The following is a 14,384-nucleotide window of genomic DNA, read 5'->3' on the forward strand; positions in this document are numbered from 1 at the left end:
AGTATGTAACCATTTTTATACGCCTTCTTTTTCCTTTTACAGGCTGCCTTGACTGTGTCATTCCACCAAGCTGTTTGCTTCCTCCTACTTTTACAACTACTGTTCAAGACATTCTTTAGCCACTTCTGGTACTGTGTCCCTGTACCTTGTCCATTCCTTTTCCAATGACTGTAATTGACTACATTCAACTAACTGGTACCTTTCTGAGATCGCTGTTATGTACTTGTGCCTGATTTCCTTATCCTGAAGTTTCTCCACTCTTATCCTCCTACATATGGACCTGACCTCCTGCACTTTCGGCCTCGCAATCCCAATTTCACTGCAGATTAAATAATGATCAGTGTCATCAAAGAATCCCCTGAATACACGTGTGTCCCTCACAGCCTTCCTGAATTCCTGATCTGTTATTATATAGTCAATGACAGATCTGGTTCCCCTGCTTTCCCAAGTATACCGGTGAATGTTCTTATGTTTAAAAAAGGAGTTTGTGATAACTAAGCCCATACTGGCACAGAAATCCAAGAGTTGCTGCCCGTTCCTGTTGGCCTCCATATCCTCTCCAAATTTACCCATAACCTTTTCATACCCTTCTGTTCGATTTCCAATCCTGGCGTTAAAATCACCCATGAGCAGAACACTGTCCTTGTCCTTTACTCTAACAATTACATCACTGAGTGCCTCATAAAAACTATCCATCTTATCTTGATCAGTCCCTTCACAATGCGAATATACTGACACAATCCTAATTTTCTTGCTAGACACTGTCAAATCTATCCACATCAGTCGTTCGTTTACATACCTTATTGCAACTATGCTGGGTTCCATTTCTTTCCTGATGTAAAGCCCTACACCCCATTGTGCTATTCCTGCTTTGACTCCTGACAAGTAGACCTTGTATTCTCCCACTTCTTCTTCTTTCTCACCCCTTACCCGAATGTCACTAACAGCTAAAACGTCCAGCCCCATCTTACTTGCAGCCTCTGCCAGCTCTACCTTCTTCCAAGAGTAGCCCCCGTTGATATTAATAGCTCCCCATCTCATTACCATTTGTTTGCCAAGTCGTATCTTAGGAGCCCCTGGTTTGTCAGTTAGAGGTGGGACTCCGTCACCTCCAAAGGTCCGAGGCATTTTGCTCTGATTGTTGCCAGCATCATATTTAAAGTACCAGGGAAGCAGGTTGCTAGCCTTACTTGCCCCGAGTCCCATTGGGTTTTACCCCTAACGGCTGAGGGACTAACCGGTGGATTTGGTAGTCTTTGTCGTATGAGCACAAAGGTGACCACGACTCAGAATATGTCCGAGATGCCCAGCCTTATTCCAAAGTAACTGGTATCCCGACTGTCGGGACCACTTACTTGGCCACTCATACGTTGCCCGTGGTTCATGAACTAGGACATGACTACAGGAACCCACACCATTTACATTTTTATTTATATGTGTTACGAACCCTTCTGCTAAAATCTTTTGGGGAGGGTGTGGAAGGGGGAGCCATGATCCTGCCGCTGTGCCCCTCCCCCCCCCCCTCTCTCTCTGTCTGTCTCTCTCTCTCTCTCTCTCTCTCTACGTCTATGTCTCTCTCTTTATCTTTCTCTCTCGGCAACGGATACGGTTCTCTCCGTGAGGACAGAGCCACATGAAAAATGTCTAGTCGGCTCATCTCGTAAGACAGATGTGTACAAGAGAAGAAGGAGAAGGAGAAGGCACGACCAGCGAGACACAGTGTTAGTGACGTGTGTACTCACCCACGTAGATGGTTCCGCTCAGGAAGCCCTTTTCGAATGACGTCATGTCGAAGTCGCACTGGGCCGCCGGCGTGACGTAGGCCGCCGCCAGAGACTCGAAAATCATGGAGATGAGGCAGAAGCCGCAGACAGTCACCAGCACGTAATGGAAGCGGCCCACCCCTGGAACACACGCATCGCTACCAGCTGTGATTGATCTTGCGGGCTTCCTGAAGATGTGTCTGGTGGAGGACGATTAGGACTTCATAGTGCAGTTCCTCGCGTACCAGCACCATTTACTTAGGTACGAATTTCGTCTGGTAACATTACGGCCTTCTGGCCCACAAACCATACATACTCAGGAAGTTAAGAGTGCACTGCATGTGGTACATATGTAATGAATGTAAACGTGGCTTATCCAAGCATGGCACTATGATACCCTCTCCCAGCCCTATGGGAATTGTACGGCGTGGCAGTCCTTCATGCCCCAACCATGGAGAAGGTTTTGGTTTGGAACTGCAGTGTTTGGTCGAAGATGTGGGTGTCAGAAGATGGCCTCACGACAATGAACTTCTGATGGACAGTCGATGGACAGCTGGGAATCAAGTGTCAAAACATTCGAGTATACTGGAGAATTTTGTAAAATGTTTCAGAGTGATAAAGAATTTTCCACAAGGTTCTAGAAATCTCTAAAGTGTTCCAGAATGTACTAGAATTTATTTCGCATCCCATCACTTTCATTTTCGCTGATATGATTTAAACGATTTCCAAGAGTATGTTGAAGCATGGATCTAGTCATCGCCTGTATATGTCTTTCTGATCTGGACGGTATCCCCAGCTGAAAAGTATAATGGAAGATTTGAGAACATTCTTGAAAATCCTGGAATATCCTGGGACATTCTGGAAAATTATACAATATTCTGGAAAATCCTAGAACATTCTGGAACATTCCAGAAAACTCTACGATTTTTTGGAAAACGCTAGAACATTCTGAAATATTATAGAGACTTTTCTTTCTGGTGGTACTGATGGTTTTCTTGTGGTGCAGTTTAGAGATTTCACAGTGGGAGTCGTTGTGGTTGTAAAGCTACGAGTGTATGAAGTGGCTGACATCACACTGTGTTGGTCACTAGAACACGTTCTGTCTCTTTCCAGTCAATATACTTTTCGAGAGAAAAATTAGATATCGTTCGATAATGATCTCGAGCCTTTACAAGTATTCTCGAATATGAACATACGTTATTTTTCTGGAAGATTCCAGAATGGTCTGGAATAGTCTGGAGTGCTTTATGAGGGTTGTTTGATAAGTCTGGTAAATTTCCATGAAAGAATGGAACATTTTTGTACTGCCTTCATGTTTTGTAAGCCTGATTACCCCAAGAATCGTATGAAGAATTTTAACAATTCACTGCGTCTAGTTCAATTCTGACAAGTGTCTAAGTAAGTGTGTCAACTGCGATTGAAAAGGAAGAAAATAGAGATTCATGCTGTTATTAAACATTTTCTTTTGATGGTTGGGTTACTGTACAGATCAAAATAGAACTGGATGAAGTTCACGGGGGGCCCTGCACCATCATTAAAGACAATTTACTTTTCGATTCATGAATTTAAACGTGGTCGGTCAACCACCGAAGATGAAGCATGCTCCATCAATCCAATTGAGGTCAACACAAAGGAAGCCTTTGCCAAAATCCATAATGCAGTGAACACACAGTGTGTGGTGGGACGATCGCTCTGTTGTATAAATAATTCAAAAGCCAAGATCTCTTAAATACTGTTTACTAAATGACCGGTTTCAACACACTAAATGTGGCATCATCGGATCTGTGAACATATAACATGACAGGTTTGAGGGAGGGCTTACATAATTTACACTATATACATCACTATTAGCACAGTACCACATACCTGAATGTAGCTTAACGTTTATAAACCATTTGAATATAACGACACATGAGGTAGACCAGCTGATATAAAATCAAGGTTATAAAAATAAAAAACAACTGCTCTCATAGTCATTCTTTTCCATCATATATGTAAAAACGAAGTCACAAGATAAAACTACTTGGTACATGACCGCTAATCGACTAACAACGGTCGGCATCACACTGCCCTATTCCGCGCTGGTTTCACCTGCTGCGGTTCTAGTGGTTCACGACCGGCCACCAGATAGCGCTGTCCAGCAGTGCACACACACACACACACCCACAGTGTAACCACTCATTACTACTACAATACAACTTTACTATTACTGCTAATCAAATACCATGCAAGGAACACTTTCGCATACACTCACTGTACATACTACACATGCTAAGCGTACTACATACTATGAAGTACGTCAATTACAGAGTGAAAACATCTGAAGCAAAGGAATTATCCATATTAGCGCCATACAAAACTACATAATATATTATACTAGAACTGAAATGTGATTACGCTTTCACTCAATTTCGGTACATACATCCTGATAAATCAGTACCCAGAACAACCACCTCTGGTCCTAATAACGGCCTTGATACGCCTGAGAATTGAGTCAAACAGAGCTTGGATGGCATGTACAGGAAAAGCTGCCCATGCAGCTTCTAATCCACAGTTCATCAAGAGTAGTGACTGGCATATTGTGACGAGCCAGTAGCTCGGCCACCATTGACCAGACGTTTTCTATTGGTGAGAGATCTGGAGAATATGCTCGCCAGGGCAGCAGTCGAACATTTTCTGTATCCAGAAAAGCCCGTACAGGACCTGCAACATGCGGTCGTGCATTATCCTGCTGAAATGTAGGGTTTCGCAGGGATCAAATGAAGGGTAGAGCCATGGGTCAAAAGACATCAGAGCGAACAAGAGGTGACCAAGACGTGAAACCAATGGCACTCCATACCATCACGCCGGGTTATATGCCAGTATGCCGATGACGAATACACGCTTCCAATGTGCGTTCACCGCGATGGTGCCAAACACGGATGCGACCATCGTGATGCTGTAAACAGAACCTGGAGTCATCCGAAAAAATGACTTTTTGCCATTCGTGCACCCAGGTTCGTCGTTGAGCACACCATCGCAGGCGCTCCTGTCTGTGATGCAGCGTCAAGGGTAACCGCAGCCATCGTCTGCGAGCTGATAGTCCATGCTGCTGCAAACGTCGTCGAACTGTTCGTGGAGATGGTTGTTGTCTTGCAAACGGCCCCATCTGTTGAGTCGGGGTTCGAGACGTGGCATCACGATCCGTTACAGCCATGTGGATAAGATGCCTGTTATCTCGACTGCTAGTGATACGAGGCCGTTGGGATGCAGCACGGCGTTCCGTATTACCCTCCTGAACCCACCGATTCCATATTCTGCTAACAGTCATTGGATCTCGACCAATGCGAGGAGCAATGTAGCGATACGATAAACTGCAATCGAGAAAGGCTACAATCCGACCTTTATCAAAGTCGGAAATGTGATGGTACGCATTTCTCCTCCTTACACGAGGCATCACAGCAACCTTTGCCCACGCAACTCCGGTCAACTGCCGCTTGTGTATGAGAAATCGGTTGGAAACTTTCCTCATGTCAGCACGTTGTAGGTGTCGCCACAGGCACCAGCCTTGTGTGAATGCTCTGAAAAGCTACTCATTTGCATATCACAGCATCTTCCTGCCGGTTAAAACCTATATGCTGGGCTTTATCTATCTGGGCACTAAGGATGAAACGCTAGAAAAAGTACTAACGTGCTATAAAAGGCTGTCATCATCTATACACTCATTATGAACGTAGTACGGACGGACTATGAAAACCTGCATAGGCATACGTAATAAAGAAGGCCAGGTCAGAAAAGTTTTTAGCAGTACTCTATAGGTGGTTTTCCGAGCATAACAGATACACAACACCAATCATAGTTTCTGAACACGCCGCACAGGATCTCTAGAGCACCGCACCAAATATGTCAAAGAAATTGTGGTCCACCGATTCTAATTGGTCGTTCAACAATTTCCTTGGAAACCTCTTTCAGTGTTTGTAAATTTCTAGATAGATAGATGTAAATTTCTATGTTTTCCAAAACGTTGAGTTTGCTGCCTTTAGGTCCTTTATGCAAGATTTTCATACTTCGTTGCATATTAGTATGTTTATGGTTTGAGTCCAACAGATGGTCACCCAAAGCGGACTTATTGTGGGCACTCGTGTGCTCACGAAAGCGCGTAATAAACGATCTCCCCGTTTACCCCACATAAAAACCTTCACCCCCCGCCATATTATAAACTGTATACCCCTGTGTTTCTAAAATTTATCGGTGCTGTGTTCAATCGTATGCCCAAGTTTCGAGAGCAAACTATTTTTCGTGCTAAATGCCAGGACCACCCCGAACTTACGAAACTGTCGGTCTATTTTGTCAGAAGACGGGCCTTGATATGTCACTGGAACATACTTTTTACCCCTACTATTGTTAGATGGGCTTTCCTTCTTATCCCTGCTTTTTTTAAATTTTTGTATACAACGTGTCCACCATGGCCGCATCATAAACAGTGCCACAGGCTGTATGTATGCTTGAGGACATCAATCTCTTGCCTAACGCCGCTGCGTTGCAACGGAAGCTTTAAGAGCCTGTGTATCATTGAGCAGAAATAGGGCTTTTTATACGTAGATGGATGGCTGGACTGCGCATGAATAACAACGCCTGTAGCTACTGGATTGCTGTAAATGCTAAACGTATGACGGCCTGCTGCTTTAGTAATAGTGAGGTCTAAGTAGCTAATATTATTATTACTTTCAATTTCTACTGTAAAGATGATCTGCTTATGCATAGCATTCAGCGCATTTAAATAATCATCGATATCTTTTCTATCACCTATCACGACGGCTATAATATCATCTACATATCTCTTAAAATAAACTGTTTTCTCTCTTAGCGATATATTATCCCTGAATAACAGGCTCTTTAGCGTACTAGCTAGGCAATTGCCCATTGCTAAGCCGTCACGCTGACTGTGATACTTGTTATTAAACTGAAAGCAGTTAAACGATAGTGACGTTTCTAGTAAATCGACAAATACCACAAGTTCGGCATGGCTCAGCTTACAATGATTTATCAAATTATTCTTGACCACTTCAAGACACTCTTTAATTGGAATATTAGTATACAATTTTTTTAAAGCAAAAGATACCAGACATGCACCCTCTGGTACTGCTACATCCTTAAGGAAACTTGCCCACTCATAACTATTCTTTAAACTGTAAGAGGTTTCAAACATATAGTTCTTTAAACTTACTGTTAAGATATTTGTTCGACTTGGCACTAGGAGCTTTCCTTCCATCCACAATCGACCTAATGCTTTTTTCTACTTTTTGGGTCTTAACCTGTGCCCTAAGCTTAGGTAATTCGACCGCCATCATTTTTAAATCACACCTAGTTTTATCATCCACCAAAAAATGAGACCGATCTATTGCTTTCCTAACTTCCGTATTGTTGTTGTTGTTGTGGTCTTCAGTCCTGAGACTGGTTTGATGCAGCTCTCCATGCTACTCTATCCTGTGCAAGCTTCTTCATCTCCCAGTACTTACTGCAACCTACATCCTTCTGAATCTGCTTAGTGTATTCATCTCCTGGTCTCCCTCTACGATTTTTACCCTCCACGCTGCCCTCCTATACTAAATTGGTGGTCCCTTGATGCCTCAGAACATGTCCTACCAACCGGTCCCTTCTTCTTGTCAACTTGTGCCACAAACTCCTCTTCTCCCCAATTCTATTCAGTACCTCCTCATTAGTTATTTGATGTACCCATCTAATCTTCAGCATTCTTCTGTAGCACCATATTTCGAAAGCTTCTATTCTCATCTTGTCGAAACTATTTATCGTCCACGTTTCACTTCCATACATGGCTACACTCCATACAAATACTTTCAGAAACGACTTCCTGACACTTAAATCTATAGTCGATATTAACAAATTTCTGTTTTTCAGAAACGCTTTCCTTGCCATTGCCAGTCTACGTTTTATATCCTCTCTACTTCGACCATCATCAGTTATTTTGTTCCCCAAATAGCAAAACTCCTTTACTACTTTAAGTGTCTCATTTCCTAATCTAATACCCTCAGTATCACCCGACTTGATTCGACTACATTCCATTATCCTCGTTTTGCTTTTGTTGATGTTCATCTTATATCATCCTTTCAAGACACTATCCATTCCGTTCAACTGCTCTTCCAAGTCCTTTGCTGTCTCTGACAGAATTACGTTGTCATCGGCGAATCTCATAGTTTTTATTTCTTCTCCATAGATTTTAATACCTACTCTGAATTTTTGTTTTGTTTCCTTTACTGCTCGCTCAATATGCAGATTGAATAACATTGGGGAGAGGCTACAACCCTGTCTCACTCCCTTCCCAACCGCTGCTTCCCTTTCATGTCCATCGACTCTTATAAATGCCATCTGGTTTCTGTACAATTTGTGAATAGCCTTTCGCTCCCTGTATTTTACCCCTGCCACCTTTATAATTTGAAAGAGAGTATTCCAGTCAACATTGTCAAAAGCTTTCTCTAAGTCTACTTCCGTATTAAACTTATTAATCGGATTCTTAGTCATTTGCGTGATGTTGTTTTCGAGAAAAGAATTGCTCTGTTTTGGAAAAACTTCCCGAATGCATACAGGCCGCCGCCGTCCGAGCTGTCCCAATCTCTCAACCGGAGTACCTCAGTACGTCACATCAGCACTCAGCTCGCGTTGGACTTCAGTACGTCGCTCTGTGTTCTTCCACAGTGACAATCGTCACCTCACACCTTGGCCAGCTGTGAGGGAACGTTAGTCATTGTATACGGTTGTGACGTGGACACGGACAAAATTCAAGGATTAGTACAGACTAGACTTCATTGAAGTTAAGTACTCAGTTGGTTCCTGTAATAAAGTGTATTTTAACGACGTGTACATTTCGTGTTGCAGTGAGAGGAAACCACCCTATCCTCATCCAGCCAGGAACAACATAAAAAAAAACAGTCACCACCACGCGACTACACACAAATACCGTGTAACAATATCTGTAGTCTCCATAACGGTCGCAGTTCGGCGAAGAAGAGTTTTCACACGTTTCTCCTCGCACGGATTCAGATGCCATACAAATCGCTGATTTGAGCTCGTTCACGCTGGAGGAATGGTTCCGGTAGACAGTGTCTTTCCACGTGCCCCACAAAAAGTAGTGACAAGGAGTTACATCGGGCGAATATGGAGGCCAATGCGCCCCTGCGCCAATAAATTAGCAATAATTCAACGCAGTGACTCTGTTTCCTAGGTATTCATGAAGAAAGCGAGACACCTCTTCGGTGCGATGAGGTTGATCCTCCAACACTAGCTGTGTGGCGACAAACTGTTCCAAAATTGTAACATAACGTTCACTGTTGATCACAGTTGTATCACTCCAAACAAATGGGGATTTTCGGAACCCCACAATCGCTAGTTTTGTTTATTCACGACTTCATTTATATGGAAATGTGCTTCCTCTGTAAAGCTGATGCAGTCAACATCAAATCCTTCGTTATCAGTCGCTGAGAGAATATGGTTCGCGAAGTCAGTCCTCTTTCGCATAGCCTGAAATTGGCTGGCGGCTTTGGATTTTGAATGGATACGTGCATAGGCTCTGTCTCAGCATTTTCTGCCTGCTGAAACGTTTTTGCTGGAAATCTTCGCACGACTTTCCTGAGTGTTGCACAATAATTCCAGAAAGCATGCCGACATTGTCAGGACTAACTACAATTTGCCTTGGACCAACATTCCCCGCTAGACCATCAGCCAAGCTGCTTGTCAGTCGGAATTTGGCAAAGAGCTTGCGAACGGTTTCCACCTTGGATCTTTTTGAAACATTAAATCGTGTTTGATAACTGCTCCTTGTTGCCGTAGGGCTGTGATCTAAGCTGTGCTATTCAATTATAACAAAAATAGGTTGTTCAATGAAATATATGATTTCAACCACTTTCATAATATATTGCAGTGCCTGTGTTATTCTGATAACGATCCAAAGTTCGTTTGGACATGCTAGCATTTACAAAGGAACAGCCACTGCGGCGACTACAGTTGTCACGAAATACATTAAATATATTTGCAATTGCGAATATAGACAACCGTCAGGTGTAGAATGGAAAAACAACAGTGAAAATTTGTGCAGGACGTGTCTTGAACCCGGATTTCTCGCTAATCGCGAGCGGTGACCTTACCATCTTTTTTTTAGTTATCTTAGACTACTGGCCATTAAAATTGCTACACCACCAAGATTACGTGCTACAGACGCGAAATTTAACCGACAGGAAACATATGCTGTGATATGCAAATTATTAGCCTTTCAGAGCATTCACACAAGGTTGGCGCCGGTGGCGACACCTACAACGTGCTGAGATGAGGAAAGTTTCGAACCGATTTCTCATACACAAACAGCACTTGACCGGCGTTGCCTGGTGAAATGTTGTTGTGATGCCTCGTGTAAGGAGGAGAAACGCCTACCGTCACGTTTCCGACTTTGATAAAGATCGGATTCTACTCTATCGCGATTGCGGTTTATCGTATAGCGACATTGCTGCTCGCGTTGGTCGAGATCCAATCACTATTAGCAGAATATGGAATCGGTGAGTTCAGGAGGGTAATACGGAACGCCGTGCTGGATCCCAGCGGCCTCGTATCACTAGCAGTCGAGATGACGGGCATCTTATCCGCGTGGCTGTAACGGATCGTGCAGCTACGTCTCGACCCGTGAGTCAACACAAGGGGACGTTTGCAAGACAACAACCATCTGCACGAACAGTTCGACGACGTTTGTAGCAGCATGGACTATCAGCTCGAAGACCATGGCTGCGGTTACCCTTGACGCTGAATAACAGACAGGAGCGCCTGCGATGGTGTACTCAACGACGAACCTGGGTGCACGAATGGCAAAACGTCATTTCTTCGGATGAATCCAGGTTCTGTTTACAGAATAATGATGGTCGTATCCGTGTTTGGCGACATCGCGATGAACGCACATTGGAAGCGTGTATTCGTCATCGCCATACTAGCGTATTACCGAGCGTGATGGTACGGGGTGCCATTGTTTACACGTCTCGGTCACCTCTTGTTTACATTGACGCCACTTTGAACAGTGGACGATACATTTCAGATGTGTTACGACCCGTGGATCTACCCTTCATTCGATCCCTGCGAAACCCTACATTTCAGCAGGATAATGCACGACCACATGTTGCAGGTCCTGTACGGGCCTTTCTTGCCAGCACATTCTCCATATCTCTCACCAATTGAAAACGTCTGGTCAATGGTGGCCGAGCAACTGGCTCGTCGCAATACGCCAGTAACTACTCTTGATGAACTGTGGTATCATGTTAAAGCTGTATGGGCAGCTGTCCCTTTGCACGCCATCCAAGCTCTGTTTGACTCAATGGCCAGGCGTATCAAGGCCGTTATTACGGCCAGAGGTGGTTGTTCTGTTTACTGATTTCTCAGGATCTGTGCACCCAAATTGCGTGAAAATGTACTCACATGTCAGTTGTAGTATAATATATATGTCCAATGAATACCCGTGTATGATCTGCGTTTCTTCTTGGTGTAGTAATTTTAATGTCCAGTAGTATATTTTGTTGGTTATAGTTCGTTGCATTTGTTCATGGCGGATGTTCCCTGACGCTTGTTCCCGTTCATAGTCGTTCCACTGATTCAGTTTTTTTTATTACAGAGGGCAGCTAACCTCAGACCGAACACGCTGAGCTACATTGCCGGCACCATTTGGCTATACGTGCACCATTCACGGCCAGACCCAAAGTTCCCTTTGCCGTCGACTATGCGTCTACGACCTGTACTCGTACATCCATCATGGATATTCCCGTACAGGCGAGATATTTTACCTGGAAATTGCTTGCCCGATATCGGCGGGTAAATACGATATTACAGTGCCTGTGTTATTACGAATTACGAAGCAATGTTCCTTCCTACATGCACGCACGCCCAAAGGGCACGTGATTGGCGACGTATGGAAGATTGGGTCTGGCCGTGAATCATGCACGGATAGCCAAACCTGCACGCACTGTGCTGGATGTCAGTTTGTGGGATGGAGTTCCATGCCTATCGGACTTGATCGGTCAGTACAGGGACAGTTAATGCTGGTGTTGTTGTCCGATGACGTCACACATGTGCTTTATTGGAGACAGATCTGGTGATTGAGCAGGCCAAGGCAACATGTCGGCGCTCGGTAGAGCATGTTGGGCTACAACATCCCCTTGGAAAACACCCACTGGAATACTGTTCATAAATGGCAGCACAATATGAAGAATCAGGAGAACGACGTACAGATTTGCAGTGTGGGAGCGTGGGATAACCACTAGAAAGCTGCTGCTGTCATACGAAGTAGGTGTATGTCCTGTGTCTGTAGCAGGCATGCATGCAGGCAGGTTGGTTGGTTGCAGGCCCTCAACTGACCTCCTTTTAACCAACACACGGCCATCACTGGCACCGAGGCAGTACCAGCTTCCATCAGAAAACACAACAGACCTCCACCAAGCTCTCCAATGAGCTCTCGTTTGACACTACTGAAGTCTCAAATGGCGGTGTTTTGGTGTCAGTGGAACGCACGCTACATGGCGTCTGTGTCGGAGCTGTTCTCGAAGTAACCAATTTGTAACAGTTCGCTACGTCACTGCGGTGCCAACTGCTGCTGCAGATGCAGTACGATGTGCCACCGCCATACGCCGAGCACGACTTTCTCTCCTCTCGGAAGCTGGTCTTCTTGCAACCGTACTTTTTCGTGCCCACTGCAGCCAGCAATCACGTACAATGCTACCTTCCTGCCTAGTCTCTGTGCAGTATCGCAGAAGGAACATCCAGCTCTCATAGCCCTAGTACATGACGTCGTTCAAAGCCATTGATGACAACCGAGCGAGGTGGCGCAGTGGTTAGACACTGGACTCGCATTCGGGAGGACGACGGTTCAATCCCGCGTCCGGCCATCTTGATTTAGGTTTTCCGTGATTTCCCTAAATCATTCCAGGCAAATGCCGGGATGGTTCCTCTGAAAGGGCACGGCCGACATCCTTCCCCATCCTTCCCTAATCCGATGAAACCGATGACCACGCTGTCTGGTCTCCTTCCCCAAACAACCAACCAAGCAAAGCCATTGATGTGCTGATAATGGAGTACTTGTCGCCTTAAAGGTATCTTTGTCTAACAGCTCGCCAAGTGCAATCTCTAAGGTATGTTGCGTTTACGACCGTTACATACGCATCCTATTAGTGGCGCAATTGGATCGAACTTTGAACAGATATAATCTGTTACATGTAGAAACACACCTATCAATTGTTGTTTATGTCGAACAACTCTTTCTTAGTGTTGCGCTTTTTCCGTCAGTGTATTTGGAACCGAGCGAAGGTTTCTGCCAGCCGCCGTGGCCGAGCGGTACTAGACGCTTCAGTCCGGAACCGTGCTGCTGCTACGGTCGCAGGTTCGAATCCTGCCTCGGGCATGGATGTGTGTCATGTCCTTAGGTTAGTTAGGTTTAGGTAGTTCTGTCTAGGGGACTGATGACCTCAGATGTTCTGTCCCGCACTGCCTGGAGCCATTTGATTTGAAGGTTTTCTAAGGGTCTGCAAATCATGTAACTGGGATGGGGCTTGGGTACGAGCAGGTATTCACGTAGTAGTATGTGGGACTCTGCCTAAAAATGACTTACAGGCAGGCTGGCACAGCGATCCTGGACAGTAATGGACTGGGCAGATTCGATCCAAGGCCAGCGCAGTAAGTGGCGGTTAAATGCACACAGTTACCTGGGCATGCAAATATTGAATGCTTTTAAATTTTTTATTATTTTCAATTTTCTTAAAACCAAAAGTGAGAGGGGGCATTTTGGGCGCTTTCCTCTATTAATATCATAGAAAATGTGCCAGATTATTTGGAACAGAAAGTGAAACCGGCAAACAACTTTCTCGCATTTGGTAGCCCTACAGGATCCAGCAGTGGATGATTACCTTCAGCTAGATATGCTGCACCTCTAGAAACTCGTGGACGCTCTTACTCGCCATATTAAGGCCGTTATACATGTTATTGGTGGCGTTAAACGGTATTCAGCATGATGCCTCTTGGATTTGTTTCGTCCCGTGCGCATATGTACACACGCCTGTTCTCAGCTATACACTGTGTTCATCATAACAATCAACGTTATGTAACCATTACATCATGTGTCCCTCCGCGTGTGGCTTGAATCTCATCGGGTTTCTCTTCACGTGGAAGGGAAGCCGATCTGTGTCCAGTACAATCACGTACGTTTTTTTTTTTTTTTTTTTTTTTTAATGGACTTGTAGTCCGGGGTGATATGTTACAATACAGCATCACCGGTCTATTGCGGTCTAACTGTGTTGGTGAGGCAGTAAATTTCCACAGGGCAGTGACTGGCGTCACTGCAATTCACTTTGGAGGTGTGGCGGTGGGACTTGTAGTCCCGTACCACCCTCTGACGGTGATAGTACTACGTGAGTCAGGCAGAAAAATTTTGCCTAACATGGGCAGGTGAAGGTGTGTTGTGTGACGAATCACGTACGACCATATGCACACGTTTTATGCTGTGTTACACGCACATAGACTGCGCGATAATGCGGGACAACAGCTTTACCGGCGAATTTAATTTGAACAGCACTGGCAGCCAGATGGTCCTACTAACTTGTAATTATG

The 14,384-nt window shown here is 44.7% G+C and overlaps 1 protein-coding gene across 1 annotated transcript in view; it reads right to left on the bottom strand.

Annotated features, from left to right (window-relative positions):
• The window catches only part of LOC124552338 (synaptic vesicle glycoprotein 2A-like), a 122,585-nt gene that overhangs the window by 74,062 nt on the left and 34,139 nt on the right, over window positions 1-14,384 (bottom strand). Inside the window, exon 3 of the mRNA XM_047126608.1 lies at window positions 1,743-1,904. Within this exon, the coding sequence (XP_046982564.1) occupies window positions 1,743-1,904 (162 nt within the window). The remainder of the gene's footprint in view (window positions 1-1,742; window positions 1,905-14,384) is intronic.

Source organism: Schistocerca americana, chromosome 10 (genome assembly GCF_021461395.2).
Source record: "Schistocerca americana isolate TAMUIC-IGC-003095 chromosome 10, iqSchAmer2.1, whole genome shotgun sequence".
Taxonomy (NCBI): domain Eukaryota; kingdom Metazoa; phylum Arthropoda; class Insecta; order Orthoptera; family Acrididae; genus Schistocerca; species Schistocerca americana.